Below are 27,330 nucleotides of genomic sequence, written 5' to 3'. Positions count from 1 at the left end.
CTTCAGAGGGCTTCTTTTTACTTTCATATTGTGAGTAATTTTCAGTCTGCTCTTTTTTCACTTTTATTCAGTTCTTCTACTTCGAAAATCTTCTTACTTTCGCCAGGAAACAAAGCATCGCTACAGTCTGTGTTCCTCTCTGGTCTACTGAAAGGACTGCTTCTCTCTTCCTCCATGCTCGAGTTCATGAGGCAGCGTTACTCGAGCTTCTACTTTTTGGCTTTGAATGACTCTTTCAGACTACAGCAAAAACTTTCTGCTGTGTAACTCCGCTGCGTCGTGTCATGTCTGCTACACCGTCAAGCCCAGCGGCAACATCTGGTGATAATGTCTGAATAGTGAGATGCTTGTATAAATCTGTGAACGCATGATTAGGCTCAATATTGTAAAGACAGTCACAGCTTTTTTCCCCTCGCTTAGAGTCGGATCCATCTGGTCTGTCTGCACATCCAACATTTGGTCCAGAACAAGATGTCTTCCCAAAAACTGTCCACACTTTGTAAGGATATTTATCGCTCTGAGGGAAAGATTCCAAATTTGATCAACGCTTGAGCAACACATAAGTTGGTTTTAAGGAGAGCTTCATTTTCAAGATATTCCCTGCAGACAGAAGAAGTTATTTACTCAACTCTCACCTCCAAACAACCAATGTATTGTCACACAAAACAAACAGCAAAGAGTAAACAGTGACATGAAAACAGTTTATCAATCGCCACGCCTTTGGTAATTGATAAACTGTTTTGAGTAATCAAGGGCGGCATGGTGGTGCAGTGGTTAGCACTGTCGCCTCACAGCCAGAAGGTTCCTGGTTGGAATCCCAGTTCATGGATGGGTGGACTCAAGTATCTCCTTTTTTAAGGATTTTTTGGGGGGCTTTTTTTATTAAATCACCATGGATCCACTTCTCAGCATTTAATCTCTTTAATTTAATTATTTATTTAATCTTTATTTCTTATTTTATTGTATATAAAATGCAAATTTGTTATATTTCTATTTAATGCCAGATATTTCTTCATGCTTCTCTCTGTATCAGAGCAACAGAAGCGCCCGAATTTCCCCCCCGGGGGGTAAATACAGTATTTCTGATTTATTTGGCAGCTAGTGGATAGAGCCGGACATGAGGAAAGAGAGAGGGGGGATGACCTTCGGCAAATGGCAGAGGGCCGGGGTCGAACATGGCTCCGCTGAGCTAAACCGGCGCCCTTTAGTGATCAAGTTATGTATTTAAAAAAAGGTGCAACTTCTCTGCTTTAAAATTCTTGAATGTGAAAGTTTATCTGGTCCATTTATTCTTCTGTTACAGTAAACTGAAAAACTGAAACAAAATACATGAAGACGTCATCTTTTGGAAACACAGACAAACATTTTTTAACATTTTCTGACATTTCATAGACCAAACATCTGATTGATTTAAGGAGAAAATAAGCAACTGATTAATTGAAAATAAAAATCCAATGAAGGCTCAAAAAAAGACAAGAAAAGTAGATAATACAGCAACAGTTTACAGGCATGTTTAGCTTGGACAAACAACCCAAAGTAAAAAGAACACTGAAAACTTGTCTTTGTTGGTTTCCAGCTGTGGCTACTGGGTAAAAGTAATCAGTTATACATTTGTGCTTAATATATTCACGTCAAGAGACGTCAGAAATGTGTTGATTAGATTCCTACTGAGCGGAGCCATTTTGATTCTAATGACCCTGTGGCCTTCTCCTCAAGCACCACTCTAAGGATTAAGATTTACATTTTGAGCTGAGCCACTTGTAAGGCTCTTCATACCTCGGTATTTTAAAGCACAACTACCCTCGCCTTAAGACTCGTCAGTGTGTGTTTTGTTCCGTCCAGTGGAGGGTAATTGATCATGCGGCTTCTGAATGGCACCACGCCAGGCCTTTTCCAGGCTATTTTAAAAGCGCTATATTGCTTCTAAATTAAATAGTCCCTTTAAAATGATGTATAAGTGCACCATCCGAAGTGGCAAAAAGTCAGTGTGCTGGCCTAATGCTGCTGCCTCTCTGTGGGTGCTGAGTGCAGGCCTGCCAGCTCCCTGCGCCCACTCATGGCGACCCCAGAGCCGCTGTTATGTCATGTTTCCAGCTGCAGACTCTGCGACATCTGACCAATTAAATCCAGCCACACGCAGAGCTGAATAGCTGCCAGGTGTTTCCCCCCCCCGCTGGAAGGAGAAGTGGGATGCTTCTTGGTGGGCTCTTGTGTGGTAGGAAGGCATTCTGGGTATTTTTTCTGCGAGTCAAGTTGTCAGTGATGAATTGCAGCGGGCAGGGCGGCAGTAGGGGAGAGTGTGAGTGGGCTTGTTCTTGTTCAAGTAGATGTGATTAAGTGAAATTACCATATTTAGCTCCTTGTATTTGGGTGGCGTTGACATCTGGACGGCTTGTCGAGAATTTAACTTTTTAAGACTCGCGGATTTAATGCGATTCTCTCTTTTCATGTGCAGCTCGTGTTATTCAGCTCTTACTTCGTCAAAAAGAAAGAGATGAAGGTGTTTGTGCGTTCGGAAAAGACAGAAACCTCTTCCTCTGCTTTCCAAAGATGTATTTTGTAACCGTCTCACAACTCGCACTGTAGATAGAAGTAAACGCAGCCCATTTGTCTCCTCCGGATTCCATGGCAACTGCTGAAAATGTGGACAGAAAGAAGCATCACTTTAACCCTGCTGAAAATCACTACTATTCCTTCAATAACCGCAAAACCATTCAGCGTGATTACCTGGGGTCTGAGTTTGCTACTCCTCCATACTCGCCTCCTGAATCCTTTCTCATGGAGTCAGAGCTGGCACCGCGCTCAGTCAGCCGTTATGAAACCACTTTACTTACCACCGATGTATATTTAGAAACACTGTAAACCAACATGGTCGCAGTGAAGCTGCAGTCTGTTGCCGTGTCTTTATCCGCGTTCCTGATCAATAAGGAGTTCATAGAATGCGAGGTTAATTCAGGTTTACTGTTAGTCAGTGGCACTAAAACATATTCAATTAGATGAACAGAGTGCTCGGCCACTCTGCGCTGCTGTTTCCTACATTAATCTGGCAGGGAGAATTAAAAGAGGGTTAGAGAAAAGCTGTGTGCACTGACAGGACTTGGATTTAAATTAAAGCAGGATGCACTAAGGAGAGGCTGAATGAAGAGTGAAGCTGGGTGTCTAATAATTTCACTGTGGTGTGAGGGATATTCTCATTAGACAATATGCTGATATAAAAACATTTGCTTTTCCCTTTTGTACCGTGATTTCTTTCCCTTTTGTATCTCTGGTATGTTCATTCATCCTAAGTAGTGCTGCAAATCATTTAACAGGAAGGTAAGGGATATTTTTTTTCACGTAAACTTTATTTTGCATTCAGACCTTTTATTGCCGCGTACTTTGTTCTCTGAATAGCTGAAAAAGGAAAACATATTTCTGTTATCTAATCTGAAGGCAGCTTCTCAAAAGATCTGCAAAAAAGATCTATATTGCAATTTCCAGTATGCTTTATGTAGTGCAAGTTGATTTGCATTATCACAGACAGAAGCAAAGTTCTTTACAGAGTAAACATACATCCATCGTCTGTACCGTTATCCTGTTCAGGGTCGCGAGGAGGCTGGAGCCTATCTCAGCTGTCATTGGGTGAGAGGTGGGGTTACACCCTAGACTGATCGGCAGTCAATCACAGGGTTGACACATATGCTGTGTTCGAAATGCCGTACTATACTAGCAGGACGTACTGATGTGGTCAAAATGTAGTATGCAGTATGCAAGCAAAAGCAAAATGTGCAGTATGCCAAAAAAACCCGGATGTCGTACTGATTCGGAGAAAATCTCCAGTATGCATCGGACCAGTCTACCTCGCCTACTGTATCCCACAATGCAAAGCGCTGGAATGTCACAGCAGCAGTTGAAAGGACGGACAGCAGCAGCATTCCAGCAGAGGGGGGCGCTATAGCTAAAGAAGTGCCGGTTATTGTTTACTTACGCCTGGCGTAACATACTGCGAAATAAATTTAAAAAGCCCCTCCATACTACATACTCCCGCCGAACGCAGTATGTAGCATGTAGTACGGCATTTTGAACACCGCCGTAGAGACAAACAACCTTTCACGCTCACATTCACACCTACGGAAAATGTTATAGTCACCACTGAACCTAACGAGCATGTCTTTGGACTGTGGGAGGAAGCCTGAGTACCCGGAGGGAACCCACGCATGCACAGGGAGAGCATGCAAACTCAACACACAAAGACCCCCTACGTCTGAACCGATTCGAGCCAGCAACCCTCTAGCTGTGAGGCAACAAAGCTAACCACTGCACCACCGTGCAGCCCGAGAGTAAACATGATTAAAATAAATATATACATAAAATATAAAGCAATGTAAACATGAAAACATAGATAAAGACACTCTTAAACACAAAAATGTTACACAACATGAAAGTGCTTACATCATGATAGAGGACTGAAAGTAGAATGTTACAATTTCATTTAGCAGACATTTTTGTCCAAAGCGACGTACAGCTTTGGTACTCATTTTAGTAATGGCGACCATTTTTAATGCATATAGCATTCTGAATTTTTGTTTGACTGAATTTGACTTCATAGCAACTGCAAAAAAAAAAGAAAAATTTTTTGAAGCATTTTGAGTACAAACAGGACCAACAAACAATAAGAACGTAAATGCATTTCATAAGCTAGTCCAGGCAGGCAACTCGAGCTTTCACCTACAGTGTTACAATTTAATTTGGCAGACGCTTTTGTCCAAAGCGACGTACATCTGAGAGTTAATGATCTATACATTCATACCCAATGGCTATGCCACCAGGAGCAGTTTGGGGTTCAGTGTCTTGCCCAAGGACACTTCGACATGTGACTGTAGCAGTCAGGGATCGAACCGCCAACCTTCCACTTGAGACACGACAACTCTACCACTGAGCCACAGCCGCCCCACACCTGACAAACACTTCCTCCCAATTTGGCATCTATTTAAGCGGCAAGATTTCCAGCCTCTCTCTCTGCTCTGTCATTGCCACCGCTGCCCTGCACCGGTACTGCACTCACACTTTCAGCCCCACCACCATCCCAGGATCCACCTGCAGGCTCCGGCTCAGGGGGTTTAAGATATGATCTCATCGCTCCTCAAATTTCTGCATGTAAAATAAATCTGCGTGGAGTGATAAAGTATGACTGAAATAATGAAATAAAAAAACATAAATTCTCCAAATTAACAAACTCAAAGGCCTCAGAGTGCAGTGTTGTCATGTTGCAGTTCCTTCATTTTAAAGCTTGTTGCAGTCATAAGAAGATGGGGAGGACATGGTTTTGGAGGACAAGTATTTGCCCAATGCAAATTTTGACCTGGAGAATTTAAGTCCTTTTGCTTCTTTTTCTCGATACAATAAATGTTTTAAGCTAAACATTGAGACGATCCATCCACAAATGTATATTCCAGGATATTCAGGGTTAAAGTAGAGGAGCGGAAGACGGAGCGACGCACCGCTAACAAGATTAAAAAAGCCTGATAAACAGCTCAACCCCTCGTTATGTAATTGACCCCAACAACAGAGAGAGTCAGTACATTAACATACACACTCTGTGCATCCTCACACCGGACTCATAAAGAATGGATGCAGCTTAATATATTTTTCATCGAGGAGGTTGTGCTGTAATTTCATCACCACAAGCAATATGTTGGTACCAGGAAGGCGCTGTATTACAATGCAGTTGTGTGCACTTTGGTTGCACGAGCAGTAAATTAGAGAGTAATCATATAGGCCGTTGATTGATGACACTTGTCCCTGATTAAATTGGATATAGAGACTCATAAAAACAGCATCCTGATACATGATGTGAGGATTCTTCTGCTCGGCTGCTCTAACTAGATGATTGCAGTAGAAATGTGTGTGTGTATGAGCGTGTGTGTGTGCGTAGCTGTAGCGTGGTAGTGGAGAAGGTTAGTAGCTTGAAGAGGAGCGGGGCCTGCATTAAATTTTCATGTGCCCTCGCTTTGATGGACACACATCTGCACATACAGAATACAAGTAAGATTCTGGCACACACGAACAAAACACACACAGCAACGTCGCCCTGGCAGTTTTCATCCTAACAGAGCTCCTTTAGAGTGAGTGGCACTCGGTTGTCTTGTGGGACATATGGCTCAGTGTGACCTGCCAGTGTCCTTCACTGTTGTTGGCTTCGCCCCAAAGCCCCCCAGGCTGCACTATCCTGCGCTGCGCTGCAGTTAGTCCCACCTTCTGACACTGTCTCTGTGTGTTCGCACCGTCTCTTTTATGTCCCGATGTTGCATTTCTGTGAGACGCCAGTCTCAATAGGACACTCTCAAAGGCACAGCAGTATTGTATCAGAGCACAAAGAAGGCTGCATCATTTCCACAGACTCAGTGACTTTGTATCAGTAAGGATACATAGAGGACAGTGGCTCCAGTTCCATTTCAAAGGACTACACCTATATCCATGTTGGTCACTTTGAATCCATTATTCAGCATTTGTTACAGCTGCATTAATGGGTTTTTTGGCCACTTGGGTGCATAAGAACACCACAACCTACTGCAAAAAACCCTCCACATTCATTACATAAACACTCAGAGGCCACGTTATTAGGTCCATCCATTAGCTATACTGCTTATCCTTAGAGGGACACTGGGCTGGAGCCAGCCACAGCTGACTTTGGGCGAGAGGCGGCAAACTCCCTGGACAGGTCGCCAATCAATCACAGGGCTGACACATCGAGGCAGACAGCCGTTAACACGATCACATCAATTTAGAGATGCCAATCAACCTAACTGGCTTGTTCTTGGACTTTGGGAGAAAGCTGGAGTACCTGGAGAAAACCCAAGCAGGCAAGGGGAGAACATACATTCGTAAAATCTACTGAAATCCAACACAACAGCTCAGCAATAATTTCTACCTCTACAAAGCTTATATGGTTCAGTTTTTATTTATCACTGTTAAAAAGGTACTACTCGAGCCACATGTTTGTTATTAAGATTGTAGTAGCAGAGTTGTTCAACTCCATACATCCTTTTTTCCCCGTCTATCCGGGTCCTAGTCATGGTGGCAGCAGGCTAAGCATGTTAGTCCAGATATCTCTGTCCCCTGCAGTTTCATACAACTGCTCCCAAGGGGGATCCTAAGGAATTCAAAAGCTAGATCCCTCCATTGGTTCAGGGTCTACCCAATGGTCTCCTAATAGTTAGATGTGCTTGAAAGACTCTCAAAGGAAGGATGCCAGGAAGGATCCATATCAGATGCCCCAACAGCCTCAATAACCTTCTTTCAATTTGAAGGACCAGCAGCTTTACTCAGAGCTCTCTCGGGATTTCTGAACTCCTTATCCTTTTCCAGCCACCCTCTGGTATCCGCAATCTCTTCGATCTCTTCCCAAAGCTCACAATCATAGGGTAAGGGTCGGAAAGTGGATTAACGAGCAAATCAAAGCTGCCTCAGCTCCCACATCACCAAAATAGGTTGGTCTTACCCTTGCAATACTGCACCATTCCAGTCTGTCGATCTCACTATACCTTTAACCCTTACGTATGAACAAACCAAGACTAACTGGACTCTTTTGCTTGAGGGAGGGAGCACTCCACCACCTCCAGCAGAGATCCATGGCCTCCTAGACTTGGAAGTGCTTAGCCTCTGCCCCCAATACCTGACAACCAACTGCAAACTGGCCCAGTGCAGCATGCAGAGGGTCACAGTTTGATGAGGCATACACAACCACATCATCTGCAAAGAGTAGAGATGCAATTCTGACATCCCCAGATTTGACACTCCTCCCTACAGCTGTGCCTTGAGATCGTGTCCAGAAATGGAGTCATCCAGGTGATGGTAATTCTAAGCTTAATCCAAAAGGCAACTGGACTTGGTTAAACTTGAAGTTTGGATGAGAAGTGAAACATCTTCAAGAACTTCAGTTGCCTTTTGGATTAAGCTTATAGGCCTAAACAGGTGAAAACTCCGCTGGAGTGAACACCAACTGGGCTTCATAATATCAAGAGGTGTTTTAAATGTTTTGCACACCTCATTTACAAACAAATAGACAGTGGAGGGTGTTAGAATCACAGTTCAATATTGTGCATTCCAGGACAACAACAACACAAACTATGACCTCAGTAATAAACATAAATATAGTTTCATTTGCTGCATGTTTGAACCTAAAACTGGACATTTTAATCCTTACATGAATAGAATGTGTTGTGCTCCATTGCATTGGTGTAGTTGCACCATGGAGTGCATTATCAATTACACATTTGGTAGCAGCTAATGTATTAACACATAATTGGCTATTTGCATACGAAGGCTACCCAAAGCAACATTTATAGGCTTTTAGGTCAAGCTTTTGTAATCATCATCTCCTGAGATGAGTATCTGAATGTTTAGATTGCCATGCAGCTGATTTGTTCCCTATCTTTTGTGCTGCTGTTTGGTGTTTGGCAGGTCGGGTTCGGTGGATTAATCTTGGCTTGTTTGTCATAAACAGCTGCCTGCTGCTGATGAAAACTTGGTTTATAAGCGCCAAAATGTGTTTTGCTATAAAACCAATCAGCTGAAAGAGACTTAAAAGCTCCATACGCTCGTTTGCCAGTTTATTCAGTAAACCTAGCTAAAACTAGTGCAGTCTTATACAACAGCCCAGCTTTCATCTATCACTTCATCACTGTGCTATTTTGAAAGAAAACTCATCACATACTTCTGCAGTCACTTTTTATTTCTGTGTGATTTTGTTGGTGTTTTGGGGCCCAGTGCCAACAAAGTACCAGCTTTGGTGTTCAGTCAAGATTTATAGCTCTGTACTTTACAGTATATTTTCTGAGCGGAGCTGTGATGTTTCGAACAGACCAGTGTTGCTGATTAGTGTGGCACATTCGCCCATTTATTTTCCCTCAAGTCACACTTTTATGAATTCAGGGACTGTGGGGCCGAATGTGGCAGAGCTGTGAAATGTGGTTTATTTTTTCTGTATACATTTTTTTTCTTTTTGTCTTCAGTTCCTCAATATCAGCAGTGATGTATCACACAATCACACAATGAACTGCTGCTGAGGGTATCTTACAATTTTTTTGAATTTTGTTTTGCGTCTGAACATGTCAGCCTTTCTCTGTTTTACTTTTGTTGAATGTTGTGCTAAGACTTTAAAGAATGTGATGCAAGTGGAAGCCCGTTGGTTGCATCTGACCCAACATTAACATTCATACACAGCTCCGGAAAAAGTTAAGAGACCGCTCCAAATGTTCCTTAAATCAGCATCTCTCTCTATATGTCATGGTCAGCCCAATCCAGATGTGAACCCCACTGAAAACCTGAATGTGATCAAGAGGAAGATGGACTGTCACAAGAACATCGAACAAAGAGCCGCCTAATGTCACACAACAGGCTGGTGGATGCATGCAGAGATCTCTGAACTCTTCCTAAGTTAAAACATTAGATTTCTGTTGTTTAAACATGAAAATTCACTTGTTTTCTTGCATTATTCAAGCTCCAAAAATCATCTTTGGTTATCTTTTTTTTTTTTTAACAATATATTTATTGATTTTCTTTTTTGCATAAACAACATCGCAAAAATACACATAAAAGGAGAAAGAAATAGAAGAAAAACAAACAAACAGACCAGCAAAAGACAAATAAATAAATAAAAAGCAAACAAATCAGATAAAGATCTAATACACTACACTAGACAAAGAACACACCACTCGGCTCACAAACATCAGCACAGGCAGGGCAAAGGTACAAGATAAAAGTAAAAAGGCAAGGCAAGTGGGGCTCAAGCATAACCCCTGGAAATAATAACAGAAATATTGAGGCCTGTGTACAAGAGGAAAGGCTCCCAAATTCTGCGGTGACCCTGGACCTTAGACTGGACCAGGCATGTCAAATAGTTCAGAGACACAAGCTGTGTCCCAATCCAGCGGCTGCAGCCTTCGAAGGCTGTATTTGAAGGCCGATGCGTCCCAGAAGCGTGTCGAAGGCTGTCCCAATTCAAAGGCTCCTTCAGACAAATGTGTCCTCCGTTTCCCCCGCCGCGGAGGATCCATCGGGTGCATCCTTCGCAGCCCACTGTAATCCCGAGATGCATTGCGCAGCAATTTTAACGATATGACGGACTTTTAAACGGCCGAGGAATACACTTTAAAATGTAAACGTTTTTGGTTTCAACTCAGTCTAATAGCTAGTGCTACACATGTTAAAGAAAACGAAAGGGCCCTTGAAAAAAATTATCTTTAAAATAATAGGTGAACTTAAGCAACATTAGTTATGCTAGCTAGTTAGCCCACTAGCTACCTGTTGCTTGGCAACAGGAGCGGTATTTGGTGACGCAAAGGTAGACCAGACCGTCTCATTTCAGCTCGGCTTTAACCGTCTACGCAGGCTGTGAATGGAGCGTCCTCCGTGGACCGCCTCCTTCGAAGGCTGCAGCCCGTGGATTGGGACACAGCTAGCTACATACTGGATGATAATATTCCCATCCATGAGATTTGGATGGGGCCTTCTGAGCGATCCTGTTTAAAAGATCACACTTCCGTGCACAGAATGTCAACATATCATACAGCTTTGCTTTATATTTATCAATAGGACGTCTGCTCGAGATCCCGAGTAGCATACGTCGAGGGTCAACATTTAGGTCAGCTGCCAAGATCATATTCATTCCTTTACAGTCTGCCAGAACATCTGTATTTTACTGCAATACCACAGGCAATGGGTGAGACTACCCGTTTCTGTTTTGCACTTGGAACATAGTGGAGAAAGGCCCGCATTGAACTTATTACGTTGAGAAGGGGAGATGCATGCTCTGTGTTTAATTGATTTAACTCTATTACAGACACTCAAGGTGCGGGCGCTCTTCCAGGCATAAGACCAGTCATCATCTGTTATCTCTAAAGTTCTTTTCCCCACGTTTCCCTCACATGAAGTGTCCCTGTAGTGTCATATTCTTTAAACAAGGTATAGAAAGTGCTTGTAGAGCCAGCTGTTGTAAAAAAAAGCTGCCTCTCTATACAAGAGATACTTGGACTGGCAAAAAGTGTAGTGTCCTTCCTAACATAATCCTGAACCTGTAAAGCAAAAAAAATCATATGTTGGGTCGTCATTTTCTGCACATAAAAGACCTAAATAACAATCTTTTATTTGGAAGTAGGGAGAAATGTTGTTTTCAATGAAACCTACAAAAAAGAACCAGAGATTTGTTTGTATGCTTCTGTCAAAAGTTGATCAGTTAATTCATGATTTCTCTTCCCTTTCTGGTACCTTTAATGTCCATTTTGCTCTTTTGTCCAATTGTTATCAGCCAGTTTAATAATTTCAGTCTACTCTCCTCAAAAAGGCTTCTCTGGCCATAAAATGTGCTCTGAACTGCTCTTACATTTTTTGCCGTTATTTATTAAGAACAATGTGAACACGACGGTTCTTCACTGAGAGAAGAAGAGTGTGCACCTCTTGTGTGCTTGTATTCTGTGCAGAACAGGATGCTGTACTTCAGGAGTGCGTGTTTAAGTACTGACCTTGTGCTCTCTCTCTCTCTCTCTCTCTTTCTCTGTGCAGGTACACCCTTTGCTGATGCGCGAGAGGCGCTCAGAGTCCCACAGGAACAAGCTGCTGCGGCGGACAGTCAGCGTTCCTGTTGAGGGAAGGCACCATCCCGAGATGGGTGAGCAGACAAACCTTTAAGCAGCTTTGCTTCCAAAATATACTGATTTTAATCAAGGTTCAACCAACAGTTATTTCCTCTTTGTTAGAATGAAATCAAAACACCTCAAGGACAAACGCTCCTTATTCTATGGAGAAATTTCTGGTTGACTCTCTGGATGCGTCTCAATTTTATTCCACTTCTCTTCCTTCTTGTTCAATTTGGTTTTAAAACACATCATTGTCTGTATTACTTCGGGTAATCTTGGTTAAAATAATGGGACAGTTGCATAGCAACGACAGTGATGTAAAGCTCTTTGCATCCTTTGAGCCATTACTCTTTCTGTTACCAACAACGCTCCCAGCAGCAGTCTGCATCTGAGGGCAGATAAAAGCATCCAATCTGATCAGAGTTTAAGGCAGCTCTTTTCTTTCTTCTCGACTTTGTCTCGCTATCTTTTTGTCAGGTTGGGTCATTTATCTTTTAGTGGTGATGTTGATCATCATACATATCTTTTAGGTCCATTTTTCTTCCTCAGTTTATGTAGATGTTTATGTCACAGTCGCCTCTTCTGTCTCTGTCTCCTCTCTGCTTTGTATTGCTGTGTTGTCCTCTCTGACTCTCCTCGGACTCCGTGAAACTGACCGTCAGATAGCTTTCTCCCTCTGTTTGTTTTGCCTGACTCAGTCTCTCGGCTCTCTACAAATGTCCCGCTCAGTTTCTCCCTCTTCTGTCACCCTCCACCTCTCCGTCTCGCTCAGCTATTTTAAGGGCCTCCCTCGCGACGTCTTCTGTCTATGAATCTGCCGTCGCTGCCACCTCAACAGTTGTGCTGATTCATCTGGATAAATATTTCCCTCGGTTTCCTTATGAGGGACTCTCTGACCTCGGAGCGGTCAAAGCACTGACACATCGGTTGACATGGTCCCCTCCAAGTTTTGACATCTGCTGACGGAGCAATGCCACTTCACATCACCCATGTGTATGCGTATTATAAACACATTGGCATATGTTAGCATGCTGCGCTACAGGCCGTAATGCACTGACACTATTATGGAGCGTCTGTGGTGACGACACCCAAGCAGCAGATTAATGGGCTCCAGGCAATTAATAATTATCAGATCAACAAAAAAGCAAATGGAGGTTGTCATGAGGCCACAGACGGAGATGGAGTCCACAGGGAGGCACATGACCTATTTAATACAATCCCTGACATATAACACCAAGCTGATGAAGGTTTAATGACGATACTAATTCACTTTGAATAAGCGATTAGTGTCCGCCAAGATAGTGTAATGAGTCATTGTGTAAAGGTGCATTACATCATCTGTTTGTTCTGAACTGGTAGGGTGCAACTTTCAGACTTTTGTCACATAGTTAGTGTCGCTGGATTATTCAGCGTTGGCTTTGCAGACGTGGAGTTGTCTCAGTGTTGGTGTTTACATTCAGCAGAGCTAGCCACCGCTATCTAACAGCATTATCACTCAACAGATCTCGGTGTAATCTATAAGGTAACCAGGACACTCTTTGTTCGAACAGTCCGGGGAAAAAAAACAAGCACCTATCTTCAGAAGTTTGATTTCAGTCTGTGCTAGCACTTTCTGACCAAGCTGACATACGGCATCATACACATAACGGCATGTGTAGGAAAAAAATGTCCTCTCGTCCCCGCCATGAACGGCACTTTGTCGTTTTCACAATCTTGTATTTTCTTTTATCTGTTGTCTCTTCTACACACCGCTGACCCAAACAGCTGATCTGATACTGTGAACTGCATACGTAGGTATACCTACAGGGCCGTTGTGCAGAGTAAGACTTAGTGCTGAGGGAAGGGGCTGTCTGACGCCAATGTAAATTGGTGACAGCATGTTCAATTAAACTGGCATGTTTGTTTATATGTTGCACCTAAGTGGCTGAAGTCCGTGGTACTCCTGACGCCGTCTGCGACGATGCGGCACTTAGCTTCCGTGTAGGAACTCCGGCCAGCTTCTCCTAACAGGGGCTGTACTGACTGTTATCTACTGTACATAGTACACTTAATGTTGATTGAAGTACCTCATACAGCCCTGCTTCAAAAAATCTGAACTGTCCCTTTAACGTTTAGTCTGATTGGTGATTATTTGAGTTGATTAGAAAAAGTGGAGATTGCACCCAAGAAGTCTAAAAAAATGTGTTAAACATTTAGAAAAATACTTTCTGGCAGAGGCCAGGGAACTTGCAAAACTTCACTTCCTCAATCTAAGACGCCCGCCTCTGATGTCATGTCTCGTTTCAAATCGTCGGCTTGAAATGTAGACTGCAGACCCCAAGGTTTTTAGACGATCCACCGGTATATTCTCGTCGTATATCGGATTCTGTCCCGTTCTGAGCCATTGCCTGCAGCTAAACAGTAGTATTTCACTCCAGCGTCTCTCGCTGGGCCGTTCCTCTCAGAGGGAGGGGCTCAATGCATGCTGGGTGTTGTAGGAATGTAGAATGGGCGAAACCACAAGCTGTTTGTACAACTTTCTCCACAGCTATGGCGGCAATTTCAAATATTATTACTTCTATCGATTACAGAGAACACCAGCTTTGACTGACAGTGGCTTTTTCCAGGAGCGAACTGCTCCTTTAAGTTAGCACATGAGCGAGAAAACAAAGGGAAACTGCTAGCATGTCTCAAAGGATTTAAAGTCGGCATGCTTTATGTCATAACTAAATGTCATCTCTCCAGATCCTGCAGGTTAATTTGCTATGCTAAGCTAACTAGCAGCTGGTGAGAGAGGGGTAACAGTAGTGAGAGGTTTTGTTCCAGTGCAGTCTCAGTTTAAAATTCAACCGACTTTTAGCGTTAGCAAACCTCAACTACACCTAACAGTGAAGGGACATGCATTACTATACGGCATCCATATTAATAGCAGAATATTTTATACTCTCTCAGAGCAGCGTTTAGGGTGTCACCTCTGCAGTAGTAGTAGGAAACCTACTATAACAAAATTCCATACAATTCATGCCATTTAAGAAACGTCAGTCAGTGTTGGCGATCAGTATGAGAGTCATGTTCTACCCCCAAGTGAAGGGACTTGGCAGGGATAGGCTGAGGTTGAGTCTCAGACTGATTTATCTGTCTCTCTTTATTTAGATAATTGGATTCAGTGTGCTTTTAGGGTGTTCATGTACTTCTAAACTTGGCCCACATTCAGCACATTTTGGAAACATGCTGGAGCATTCATTCTTCTCTTAAATTATGAATGAATTGCGTCTTTCCAGAAAATTGAAAGACGTGACCTCGCTATTATCAACGGAATCAAATTGTGACGGTTCAGAATATTCTCGTGTGCCAGGCGGAGATTAAACCGCGGCTGCCAAACGCCCATCAGTGTGTTTGTGACAACATTAATACATCAGCCTTGATTCCCTATTCATAAGTGGAGTAAAGAGTGCATTTTTCAATCGATATTGATGAATGTAGACATCTGACAACAACCCCAGCTGGATACCTGATGTAGTGACACGCTCTGATGGAGGATATGGGGCTCTACAGTCGATCAGCGATTAGTCAAACACATAATGCCTCAGTAGGTTTTTTCCTCTCTCCTCTGTTGCTGCCACGACACATCAAGCCACGCACACACATTAATTTTCCCTTTTCATTCACTTCTGTGTACCTTTAATGTTCCAGAAAACATTTAAAAGTTAAGGAGGTAATTAACGTATAATGAAGACATTAATTTTGCCGGATAATTACAGAGCAGCATAAGCATTTTATGCAAATACGAGGCTTAATTAACTTTGCATGATTGTGACAGAAGAAAATGACTTTCCTTAACTACACAAAAAAAACTTCTTTCCTCGTGTTTATTTAACGTGTGGTACGAGCACATTGCTCTGCAGGACTGCAGAAATACTGATGGAAATATTCACTGTACTGACTCACCGAAATGAAATGTTACATTAGCTTTTTGATGGTTTTTAAGTTGATAAGTTCATGAATTTCGCAGCATTGTGATTAGAAACCATTCAGCATTTTGGAGGCTGTTCCCATATTTGATATTAATTGGATAACGATGAAGCAGCTCTGTTTGTATTCCGCAGAAGATCTAACAGTTCAACAATGGATCTGTAACTCTAAAGTCTGCTTTCTTTCTTCCTGTCTGTCCTTCACATTCCTAAAGAACCATTCATCCGATCGACTTTACAGCAGTGGGTGTGTTTCAGAGGATCTGGGTGCAGTGTTGAATGTGACGTTTTTTTGGATGAGAAAGATATCAAAAAGGTGCATTAAAAGAAAACATACAGGGGTTGGCTTTTGTCTCTACTCAACAACCACTGATCCGAGCAGCTTCACACTTGGCGGGCGTTCTGCTGAGGTCTTAGTGAAGTGCAGTATCGTTTGAAGTTTGGAAGGACGGGTCCCGCTCCCAACAGGTGCCATTTGAACAAGAACGGCCCAAGGGCCGTGTTGTGTGAGAAATATTTTGGACGAGGGACACATTCAGTACATTTTTAATAAATATGTGAACACCGAGTCCCTCAGCTCTGTGTCTGATAAAGTGGTGTAATAATCAACACAATAAAAACTGTCACATGACTGTTGGGCAGGGCTTTAATGCTCCGACAAGCTGAGTGAGACAAAGGCACAAGCCTCATTCAGATAAAACACCAGAGAGAGAAGAACGCGGACATGAAGGACAAAAAACTAGGATTGAGATGTGTTTGACTGATCAATCAATCAGTCGATCTGTTTTTATTCTACCGTAAAATCCTTGCTATTTATTAATAGAAACGTGTAAGTTATTTCAACAACATTTTTTTGTTGTTGTTTTTTTTCATTTGAAAAACATTCAAAACACAAATTACAGCCTACCATCTGTTTTCACCATGTCGAGTTTGCAATCCTGCTAGCTACCTGTGCGGTAGTTGAGCTCGGCCTACCGTAACGTTGAGTGTTGTGAGAATGGCGGCTGCACTGGGGATCATGACGGCGCATGTTCTTGACGAAGATATGTAACCTCTCTCTGCATTTTATACTGGTATATTGGTCGCAGCTCCTTTTTTAGGTGAAAAAAAAGTATTAGAAGTGCTTCTTATACAAATAACAGCAATAGTTTTGTCATGACCCTGTACATATAGAGCAGGTGTAGACTGTACTCTTATATTATTTACAGAGACCAAACACAAGAATTGAATTGAAGGTCATAAACTGTTCACTCTTAAAGACTTGTCTGGATTTATACTGTTTAATTTTAATTTCATAAAGTTTTAATCTCGAAGATCTCAGTTTCGTTCTCTTTGGCGTTAAACGGTAACTGCGGGAGCACACTTCTTAGATATCCAGATATCCAGACAGTGTTGCATGTGTGACGTCCAAGGTTGGCTCTGGTTGTAAAACTTTCCTTTTTAGACTGTTTCCTTCATCTAAGTGTCGAGTTTGTTTCTTTTTCTTTGGATTTTCACTTCTTGTTGAAGTTGTATCTGTAGTCATCCATCTTTTCTTTGTTTGTTCAGCCATAGTAGATTACTGTTTACTCGCAACACTTGCAGAGACCAGAAAAGCAGCCGCTTAGCTCCGCCTACAGTTGGTTGGCAGACCAACCACTGCTGGCTGATGGAAAACGCGTCACTAACTGGGCGCTGCTTGTGATTTTTTCCGTGAAAGTCGCCACAGACACCCAGTCTGTAATACTGCAAATGCAAAGGCTTTCATCAGTGGGCCAGAGGCCCAGTCACCATTGTGTTACCTCATTCGGCGATAGAAAGATGTTTATTCAATTTTCCCAACACCAAGTTTCCACGCTTGGTGGATGTTTTGTGCTGGACCCTCTGAAGGTCAGTGTCAAGTGTGAAGTTGTTTAGATGAGCGGGTCTTGAGAAAGCTGCCGGAGGCCAAACAATCATCCAGTTTCAAGCAGGTACATCTTGAACTTGCCGTGCAGTAGCCATCATGAAGGAGGACAGTAAGAGTCGCTCCGTAAATTGATAGCATGACAGTGTTGTAATTTAAAGATCAGGACAGCTCAGTAAATTGAGGACACTTTCCAGCTAATTTCCATCGCATTATGAGATGAACAGCCCTCCATACTTTAATATATGTAGCTGTAGTTGGATGCACATTGGGCAAACAAAATGAAAACACTCTCTCCCTCATTAACCTCTCCAAAATGCAACGAGATAATCCCTATTAATGAATTTGGCCTTTAATGTTTTGTGTTCAAGTTGTAAATTGACTTCATCTCGTCGGCTCTGTTGTTGAGAGAAACCTTATTATCTGAATGACTTCGCCGCAGGGAGGGGAAAAATAAACGTGGCACTGCAAAGCTGATTGGTTGTTAAGTTCGGCTCGATAGTTTTTCAGCAACAGCGGTTTAAACATAAGGCGATGTCTCCTCGGTTTGTCCTTGTGGATCTCGCACGTTCCTTTAGACTTCTCAGCTCAGCGGACCTTTGTGATGAACACGCTCAGCCGAGGAATTGTCCCTGTGCCCTTTACAAAGCGTGACCTTCATACAGTATTGTTAGGAGCGCATTGAAGTGCGGATGTTGTATTTTTTCGAAGATTTCTTTTCCCAGCCTTAAATATAAATAATGCAGCATCAGCATCAGCATGTATACTCGATTTTGAACCTTCTTCTAACCCTCTCCTGTCATTCTCCCCCTCCTGCATTTCATATTCTGTCTCACCACCAACCTCTACCCTGTTACCCCCCCCCCTGCACCGCAGACCTGACACCATCCCACTCCACTCTCCCACTCAGCTTTTCCCTCCGGCTGCTTGTTCCCTCTAAAAAAGAGGAGAATAAAACACTAAACAATAAATAAAAGGCAGAAATCACATCAGAAAAAAAAAGGTGTTAGACTTTCCACTGTTGTTAGTGTTGACGAGCGTCATGAGTCATTCCAATCTGTCATCTCACAACAAAGGGATAAAGAAGATATCTCTGCTTTATTTTAGTTTGTGTTAAAGGCAAACTTTCCTTTTCATCTTTAAAGTAAACACAGCTTTATTTCAGGCACAGATTTAGATAAATCCACTTAAGACGCTGCCATATTGTACCTGTAACATGTTGGCAATCTCAGCTCATGCACGGTTTTAACTTTGTGTTTCGCAGACTAAACGAGACGCGGTATTGGCTGAAGCCTGGGCTCTTTATTTTAGTTATAATGACCTTTATTTGGACAGGTTATCTCATGGAGACATGGTGTTTCATTCTCAAGAGCGACCTGGTCAAGACAGCCGCAGCAAAACAACACAAAGTTACAGACAGAACATTCAGAAAAACAGGAAGTGCAAAAGCTGCAAGTAGTTCTGTCGTGTCAAAAAGGGCCAGATGAAGGCCTGGACACCTCGCCAACACTTCATAAAAACATTCTTTAAAAAAGGTCTTCTAAGGTGAGCAAAAGAGGCTGGCAGGATCTGATGTAGAAGAGTTTGCTGTGTACAGACATTCTATACAACAATACGCTCGGAATGTAACTTACAGTTTAGAGCTTGGGTTTTATTTCTCTGCGAAGCTCCTCCTAGTTTGACCTGGTCCTCTGCCCTTTTTTAAAATCTGACCTGGAATCTGTCTTAAACCTGGAAACATCTCAAGTTTCAGGTTCTCTGCACTTCATGACATTGATGCCATTGATGATGACGACATTGAGGATGTGGTTTATGTTGCTGATGATGATCATTACAAAAAAAAAAATGCACTTCCTGTTGGCACCAGTGTCCGATCGCACTTGAAGCTGTTTGTTGGCACTTACTGACTTTGTTCCCTCCCGTCTTGATCGTTGCTTGTGTTGTACTAAATCTCAGATGTATGTTGCTTTGGACAAAAGCTTCTGCTAAATGAAATTGTAACACTGTAACATTGTACTTTTCCTATATCTAATAGTTTCGGTTCTAATGATGGGGGGGTGGGGTGGGCGGCTGCACCTGTTTGCCAGCTATTGGCTGCATTTGTTCTGCAGCTATCCAGGTATTTCAGGGCCGTGTTTCTCAACTGGTGGGTCGGGACCCAAAAGCTGTTTTCAGTGTGTCGCGGATGTGTGCTCGAAAAAAAGTTGTGTAACAAAGTGGATGCTGCGCTTTTATTTTGAAGGACATGGTTGTCCAATAACGTGCAGTAGTAGTGTAGTTTGTTCACACTCCATGTATCCACTGATTGGGTAATACCTGCTTCATTGTTGAAACTTGATGAGGCCTACAGTTGTTTAATTTTATTATGCACTTTTTGAGTTTATTCTCTTGAAAAAAGGCGGATAATTGAATGAATTGTGTGTGTGTGCGGGTTGTGCTTGTGAAGCTGAAACTGCACTGCGATGTTGTGTTTCTTCTCAGGCCCAAACTCGAGTGAAACCTTTCAGAAATGTGGGCTGTGAGTTGTCATGAAGGAGCTGGTGGTGGGTCCTGAGGCGAGACCAGTTGAGAAATACTCTTCTAGGGGGATTCCAGTTCTGCCGTTGCATTTGTTCGGCAGCTGTCCTGTCAGGGAGAGGTTGCTTTTATGGTACTTTTGACACCAACATTAGTTTTTTTCTGTTTTTAAGATTATTTTTGGGGCTTTTTGCCTTAAATGGACTGAAATGTGGGGAGGAGAGAGTGGGGGATGACATGCACCAAATGATCGGCAGACCAGGTTTCGAACTTGCGATCAGTGCGTCGAGGACTGTGGCCTCTGTACATGGGTTCAGACTGTATTATCCGCCCAAAATCATCCAGGAGCTTGCATATGATTTTAATCACATAATGTTAGAGGATATATGATTTTCTGCACACATTAGATGAATGTAGTTTTCCAAAATGATAGTTCTACATTGTGAAAAAGTTAAAGTTAAAAAGTTACTTGCAGCCAAAAATGTAAATGCATGATATGCTGTACAGTTACACCATGTACCTAACCGCTGCTGAAGCTAACTCAAGATTCCAGACGTTAACTGTTGCGGTAAAAGGGCAACACAACTTAACATAAGCTGTATTAAGTAACTCTGAAGCGACTTAAAAGATTAAGTTTGTTGACAAGGCTGGCAAAGAGAGGTTTCCCTGTTCGGTCCGTCCCCACCTGCTGGGTAGCGACTGCCAAATAACATTTCTGAATCGGTATCGAGCTGATGTCAAGAAGCGCGCGCAGCAGGAGCAGATGAATTAGTTTGCAACTTCTGTACTCGATATAGCCAGAAACCGATTATTAAACATGATGCCTGTGCTCCACAAATATGACGCTTCTGGTACTGACAGTCTATGACTGTATGCACCTTCATATTTTAATAAACCTTCAGATGACTGCATTGCAATCATTATATAATTCTTGTTTTACTGTCTAAAAACATTTGGTTTCAACCATGAGCTCTCCCCTTACGAATAAAAACAAGCTTTCTTTGCTGTATGATCAGTTTAAGTTAAGATATTGCATGCAAAGATGACAGGTACCTAAAGAGCTCCAGTTTGGAGCTTGAATAAAGGGAACAATAACAACACAATAGTTGTGTTATTCAGCTGTATTCTGCACAGACTAAACGTACTGAAACACGGATGGATATTTGGTGGATAAATGGATTCTGCTGCTTTGAGAATCTTGCACAGTTAGATGCGTTCTCCCCCCTCTGTGATAAACTTGTCTGCATTGGAATCCATTCAAACAGGAAGCCGCAAACTTCAGAGCCTCCACAGGGTGAATGTTTGATGCGTTCGAGTGTTGGTGGGAGTGAAGGCATTAAACTGAAAATGCCACTGATCCTGTATCCCATCTGTCAGTTCACTAACTCCACTCGCAGTGCCATATTCTGACTTTGAATTCACTTCAGTAATATTCCTGTCTGCATACGATTACCCGAGTGAGCCTGCATGTAGACTCAGCTTTGATATCAGGGCACTCTGCTGCGGCTGACCTTTACGTCTGCGGCCTGAGTGTGCTGTAAAATTAAAGCAACCAGCGACCTGAACAATCCTTGTCTTGTTCCATCTACACTAAGAGGACCTGCCTGCCTTATTGACCGAACTGCCATGGACTTTAAGGGTCTCGACGAGGGCTGGAAAGCTGTCAGCCTGTAAATGTAGCTATTACATTTTTACTCTGACTTCTAGAAACTCTGAAAGACCTGATTGATTTATTACGAAGGCTTGGGAAAAGTCACAAAGATGTACACCATAACATCATAAATCTCACTGATGCGTAGCTCAATTAGCATCTTCAGTGTTCGTAGATGAGAGTTGATTAAGAGTGTTATGACAATCGGGGCGTTCTGGGTTAACGTGAGCAGGAGCTGCAGTGTTGCTGTGCAGGGTGACAGTTTATGTGATTCAGTCTCTGGGAAAAAGGGAGAACCTGGCCCTAAGACGCCGGGCTTGTGTTTAGAGAGATTTGCTGAATCATCGGGCTGTCTTGCCTTTGGAACCGCGAATGAATACAAATGGTTTGCTACACTGCTGCGTTGGGCTTTTTGATGGACGTGGACACAGAGGCCTCCTGAAAACGAAGTGCAGCACTTTATGAAGCTGGATGTCCGCTGGGCCGGATCAATAGGCTGTCTGAGTAATGCTGCACTTTACAAAGCCATTTTAAATGTATTGAATATTTTACTGAGTTGCATATTTTGGCCTCTGCAAACAATGACTCATTATCATACAGGAAATACAGAGAGTTTATTCTTGGAAGTTGTTGGAACTTACTCCCCAAAATGGAAGTGTTTAACCTGGATTACACTAAATCAAACGCTTGATGTAACTTCATTTAAATGTAAATAACTCTTGGATGGATTGGCATTTGAATAACTTTGTTATGAACTGTTTGTACAGAATGCTAAACTTAGAAACAGCCTAAGGTTTCATTTTGTTAGTATAACCAGTCAAAGCAAAAATGGTCGGACACCTTTTATTATGTCTCAAACTAACTAGATTAACTAAGATTTAACTAGATTATGTCTCTAGTTAACTAGATCACTGGTTCTTAACTGGTGGGTCGGGACCCAAAAGTGGGTCGTGGAGCTGTTTTCAGTGGATCGCAGATGTGTGCTTGAAAAAAAAGAAAAGTCTATGCTGTGCTTTTATTTTGAAGGACGTGGGTTTCCTTTGATGTGCGTGCAGTAGTAGAGTAGTTTGGTCACACTCCATGTATCCACTGATTGGGTAATAACAGCTACATTATTGAAACTTGATGAGTCCGACAGTAGTTGCGTTTATGTTGCACTTTTTAGCATATTTCTGTAGAGGCAATATCTTCCACTCAGGCTCTGCCACTATTTAGCATTGACAATTATACTGCTCTGTTTTGTGATGTTGACACACTGTGATGATATGTTCTGTCTCACATACAAACGGCACCTTTTTTCTTTATATAAATGTAAGTGGTTGAAAAAATCAGAAATTTGCGTCACGATTTGTCACTAAGAAGGTGGTGGTGGGTCCTGAGGCGAGACCAGCTGAGAACCACTGAACTACAGTAGAATTCTAAGATTAAATAATCAAGAACTTTAATGTTGATAAAGCCATTAAAATGAATTGATTTCAATGAAATGTTAACCAGTGGATCTTACCCTTAAAGTACACCACATGATGGGGGGTTGCCTGACTGGGACTTTTGTGTAATTGTAAATGCTCCTTAAGTTGAGAGATAAAGAGACCACACTGAGCTGAAATATAATGGTGGTCTGTTTCTTGGTCTTTCAATTAGCCCATTACTTTGATACAGATTGAAATATCCCAATTAGTTAGTTGGTTTGTAATCTGTATTTACAGATTCTACATAGAAATAAATGCAGATACTTCATAGAAATGTAAATCTGTAGGCAGGGACGGGAGTTTTTAGTACGGGCAGTGTTCTGGTTTCTGTTTGTCGTACGCTTATAACTGAGTAGTATTGACCAATCACGTATCAGCAGGCTGCTGCGTATGCAGGAAACAGTCTATGTGGAGAGCAACAGCAGGCGGAATGTAATGCACCGTAATGACATCCCGGCTCCCATCAGCGTGATCTGACGACGATTAAGCTTCTAATTAATCTATAAACAGACATCTGCATGCTAACAGCTAACAATCTGCTCTAGATCTAAAATTCAACTTGAGACAAATTTGCTTGATTCTGTGTCACGAAGCCGTTTAGAATTCCAGACTTCCTCAAATGCACCAGAAGTGATCAGTGCGACCTGCGTTCAACAAACTGCTCATTTTAAAGTAGTTTCTTCTCCTCTTGAGGACAGACCTGACAAAGCTTCATTTTGACTTTTTACCAACCTGTATCACGATGTTGTTATTTCTGCGAACTTATGAGCCGTTAGTTAGAGTTAATCACAAGAAAATGTGTTTCTTTTTCGGGTTCATACCGCTGAAGTGAGCCAGAGTGCAGCCTCACCACAAACGGGTGAACAAGCGCTCCTCCGGGGGGATGTTATGAAGAAAGAAATGACAGCCTTTATTTTGCTGACATTTCTGGAGGAGTGAATTTTGCTTCATTTTTGATCTGAATACACAATCTGAATACATTCTCAAGTTGCAATGCAGCGCACCAGAGCGCCCTCAGAATTCACCGTCCCTCCCAGAGGCTGTATCGTCAGATGATAGCCGATGGGCTCCACGATTGGTTGCTTTGAAATTTTGACAAAATATTGATGGTCCACTGGAAAAGAATCCTAATAGTTCTGTTCATCCATTGGCTTCACCTTTTGTGCCACCACGAGGTTGACGTGTGGCTTTGAAGGGAATATCTTTACCACAACTATTGGATTGATGTTTTAAACATTCATCTTCCACCTGAGGATGAACTGTGATATCTTAGGTTACCCTCTGTGTCTGAATCATCAAGTTGTAGTCTATTCAAGTGGAAATGAAGCCATGGATTACCCTTCTGAGCCCTGCGGAGGATAAAAAACACTTTACTGTAAATATATTTCTTGGTTGTCGAGAACATCACTCAACAACTTTATTCATCTGAGCATCAAAGCCTTAAACTCAGAATTGAAAACAGGTAAACAAGATTTCGAGGGCAGAGCTTTACATTCTGATCTTTTGAAGGTGAGCCGGGCTGACCAGAGATTTCACTTCTCCTCCGGTGCTTTTGTGGGCGGTTACAGTCAACAGGAGCGATATCAAGTTTGTCTGACATTATTAGAAAACAGCAAAAGGAGAAAAAAGGGTGATTTTCTCCGAGTGAACCCTCTCACCACCTGGTCGACAATCAGATCCCCTTCACTTCTTTGTCGCTGTGTTCGCTCACAGCTGGCATTTTGAGATAATATGGCAGGGCACTCTGAACAACACAGTGCATAAAGACTTTTATGCAAAACGATATGCAAATGGGATGATTATATAACATGAAATGTCTTTCTGAGTGATATATCCCGTGGGCTGGTGTGATATAACGGACAGCTATATTATCATACCTTAACAACATGCAGGAAGTGAAAAATAGAGAGAGAGGGAAATAAAGCCCGGCCTTGATTTGAGTGACAGCTGGCCACCAGCTCAGCAAACACGAGGGTCTTCAGCTCACCAACACTGCAGCTCTTAGTCAGCTTCAGGTGTGGTAGTCAGCTTACACACACACACACACACACACACACACACACACACACACAGATCTGTAGTCTGTGGGGACTGCTGCTATCTGCCATGCAACGATGAGAGGATTTAAAGCCTCTGAAAGGTTCACAAACCGAACGGTACTTTCTGTTCCAAGTGTTTGAAACAGACGAATTCAGACTTGTCTTCTCTAAGAGTTTGAAATGTTTAGGCTGCATACATTATTACTGTAATTATCCATACATCTGTATCATATCATATAGAGTATCTGCATTCATTAGTTTCCTATAAATGTCCCAGGAATGTGTCGAGATGTGTTTGGCTCTGAGGAGTGCTGACAGCGTCATCGCTCAGTGATCTTCAAAGTGTCTCACTGATCTGAACGCTCAGTGATCAATGAAATACAGATGATCTACATCAGTGACTCTCAGCAAGGAGGACTTATTATCCAGGAGCTGCTATCGCAGAAAGATTGTGTGCAGCTCAGCTAAAATGAAAATATAGAAATGATGATGCTTGAGGAAAAAAACATCCAGATAATCACGAGTATATTTATTGTAATAACAGGCAGTAAGGAGCAGCTTCCACATGGACCACTGCTATCATTATTAGTATTAATCATATTTCTATTATTAGCTAAGATTATTTCACATTTCTAGTATTATAATATTTGTTACTAGTCACATTATTATCCTAGTTTTTGTTATTGTTTTTGCTGAGAATATCTTAATGTCTAGCCCCTTTCGCACTGGACTGAAAGGTTCCCGACATTGTCCGGGTGGGCTGCGTGTGTTAATGTAGACAGCAAATTTTTCAGTCAGACTTTATGTCGACTTTTTTTCTGTCAGCCGCCGACTACAATGTCCACAAGAAGTCGGGGTGAGCTGATGTGTGAGAAGGAACATTCACCGCAAGCGAGTGGGCTCATGTGAGTTATGACGTTTAAATCATGCGACCAGTGTGAAACCAGAAGAGCGACACATAACAGGATGATTAAAAATACGAGGTTGAAGAAGGATCGTTTACAACAGCAAACTTGTCGGCAAACTGGACAGATGAAGAGGTTCAGGAGCCCCCCCCCCCCCCCCCAATGTGTGCAGAGGGCTTCTGTCTCAGATCAGAAAGCATATGGCCGTCAACCCAGGGCCCAGTTCTATGGCGCAGGATGAGGGACAAATTTCAGACTATTAAGACGGAAGCTAGCAACCCACTGGATCGGCTACTGGCTAGGCTGGTCATTAGCTTCCAAGGCTAGCAACTAGCACACCAAAGCTAGCAACCTATTGGATTGGCTACTGGCTAGGCTGGTCATTAGCTTCCGAAGCTAGCGACTAGCATGCCAAAGCTAGTAACCCATTGGATTGGCAATTGGCTAGGCTGGTCATTGCCTTCCGCTTCCGAGGCTGGCGACTAGCACGCCGAAGCTAGCAACCCATTGGATCGGCTACTGGCTAGGCTGGTCATTAGCTTCCGAGGCTAGCAACTAGCACGCCAAAGCTAGCAAACCACTGGATTGGCTACTGGCTAGGCTGGTCATTAGCTTCCGAAGCTAGCGAGTAGCATGCCAAAGCTAGCAACCCATTAGATTGGCTATTGGCTAGGCTGGTCATTAGCTTCCTAAGCTAGCGGCTAGCATGCCAAAGCTAGCAACCCATTGGATTGGCTACTGGCTAGGCTGGTCATTAGCTTCCTAAGCTAGCGACTAGCACGCTGAAGCTAGCAACCCATTGGATCGGCTACTGGCTAGGTTGGTCATTAGCTTCCGAGGCTAGCGACTAGCATTCCAAAGCTAGCAACCCACTGGATCGGCTACTGGCTAGGCTGGTCATTAGCTTCCGAGGCTGGCGAATGGCATGCCAAAGCTAACTACATTAGCTATTGACTCACGTAGGATTTATCTCGATTCTTTAAATTAGTCTATTTGTTGTTACCAACAAAGAAAGTATTTCCTCTTTCCTTAGCTGACAGTTTCTGTGCGGTATTGCTGCTTAGAATGTGCATGTCCACAAAAATATAACTGGACTAAAACTACCAGCTGCAATTAGTTGACTGCACAAGAAGCGCGCCTCCAATCTGAGTCATTTGTAACACCTTTACACAGCCTCTAGATTTTATGAAAAGAGAGATTGTGACAGTTTCCTCTGTTATATAACTTCTAGTGTTAAATGACTTAATCAGGCTGTTGGGGAATGTCACAGCATAGAGAATGTTAGACACTAAAGAAATG

The 27,330-nt window shown here is 42.6% G+C and overlaps 1 protein-coding gene across 10 annotated transcripts in view; it reads left to right on the top strand.

Annotated features, from left to right (window-relative positions):
- The window catches only part of syngap1b (synaptic Ras GTPase activating protein 1b), a 188,236-nt gene that overhangs the window by 66,081 nt on the left and 94,825 nt on the right, over positions 1 to 27,330 (top strand). For all 10 annotated transcript variants that reach the window (XM_069656052.1, XM_069656051.1, XM_069656044.1 and 7 more), the window contains exon 3: positions 11,542 to 11,647. In XM_069656052.1, coding sequence (XP_069512153.1) covers positions 11,542 to 11,647 — 106 coding nt within the window. The remainder of the gene's footprint in view (positions 1 to 11,541; positions 11,648 to 27,330) is intronic.

This window comes from Semicossyphus pulcher, unplaced genomic scaffold (assembly GCF_022749685.1).
Source record: "Semicossyphus pulcher isolate SPU_LCO1_2020_fin unplaced genomic scaffold, fSemPul1.0.p SCAF_9, whole genome shotgun sequence".
NCBI classification, from domain to species: domain Eukaryota; kingdom Metazoa; phylum Chordata; class Actinopteri; order Labriformes; family Labridae; genus Semicossyphus; species Semicossyphus pulcher.
The sequence above is the reverse complement of the archived record's forward strand: the minus strand, read 5'-3'. Positions and strand labels throughout refer to the sequence as shown.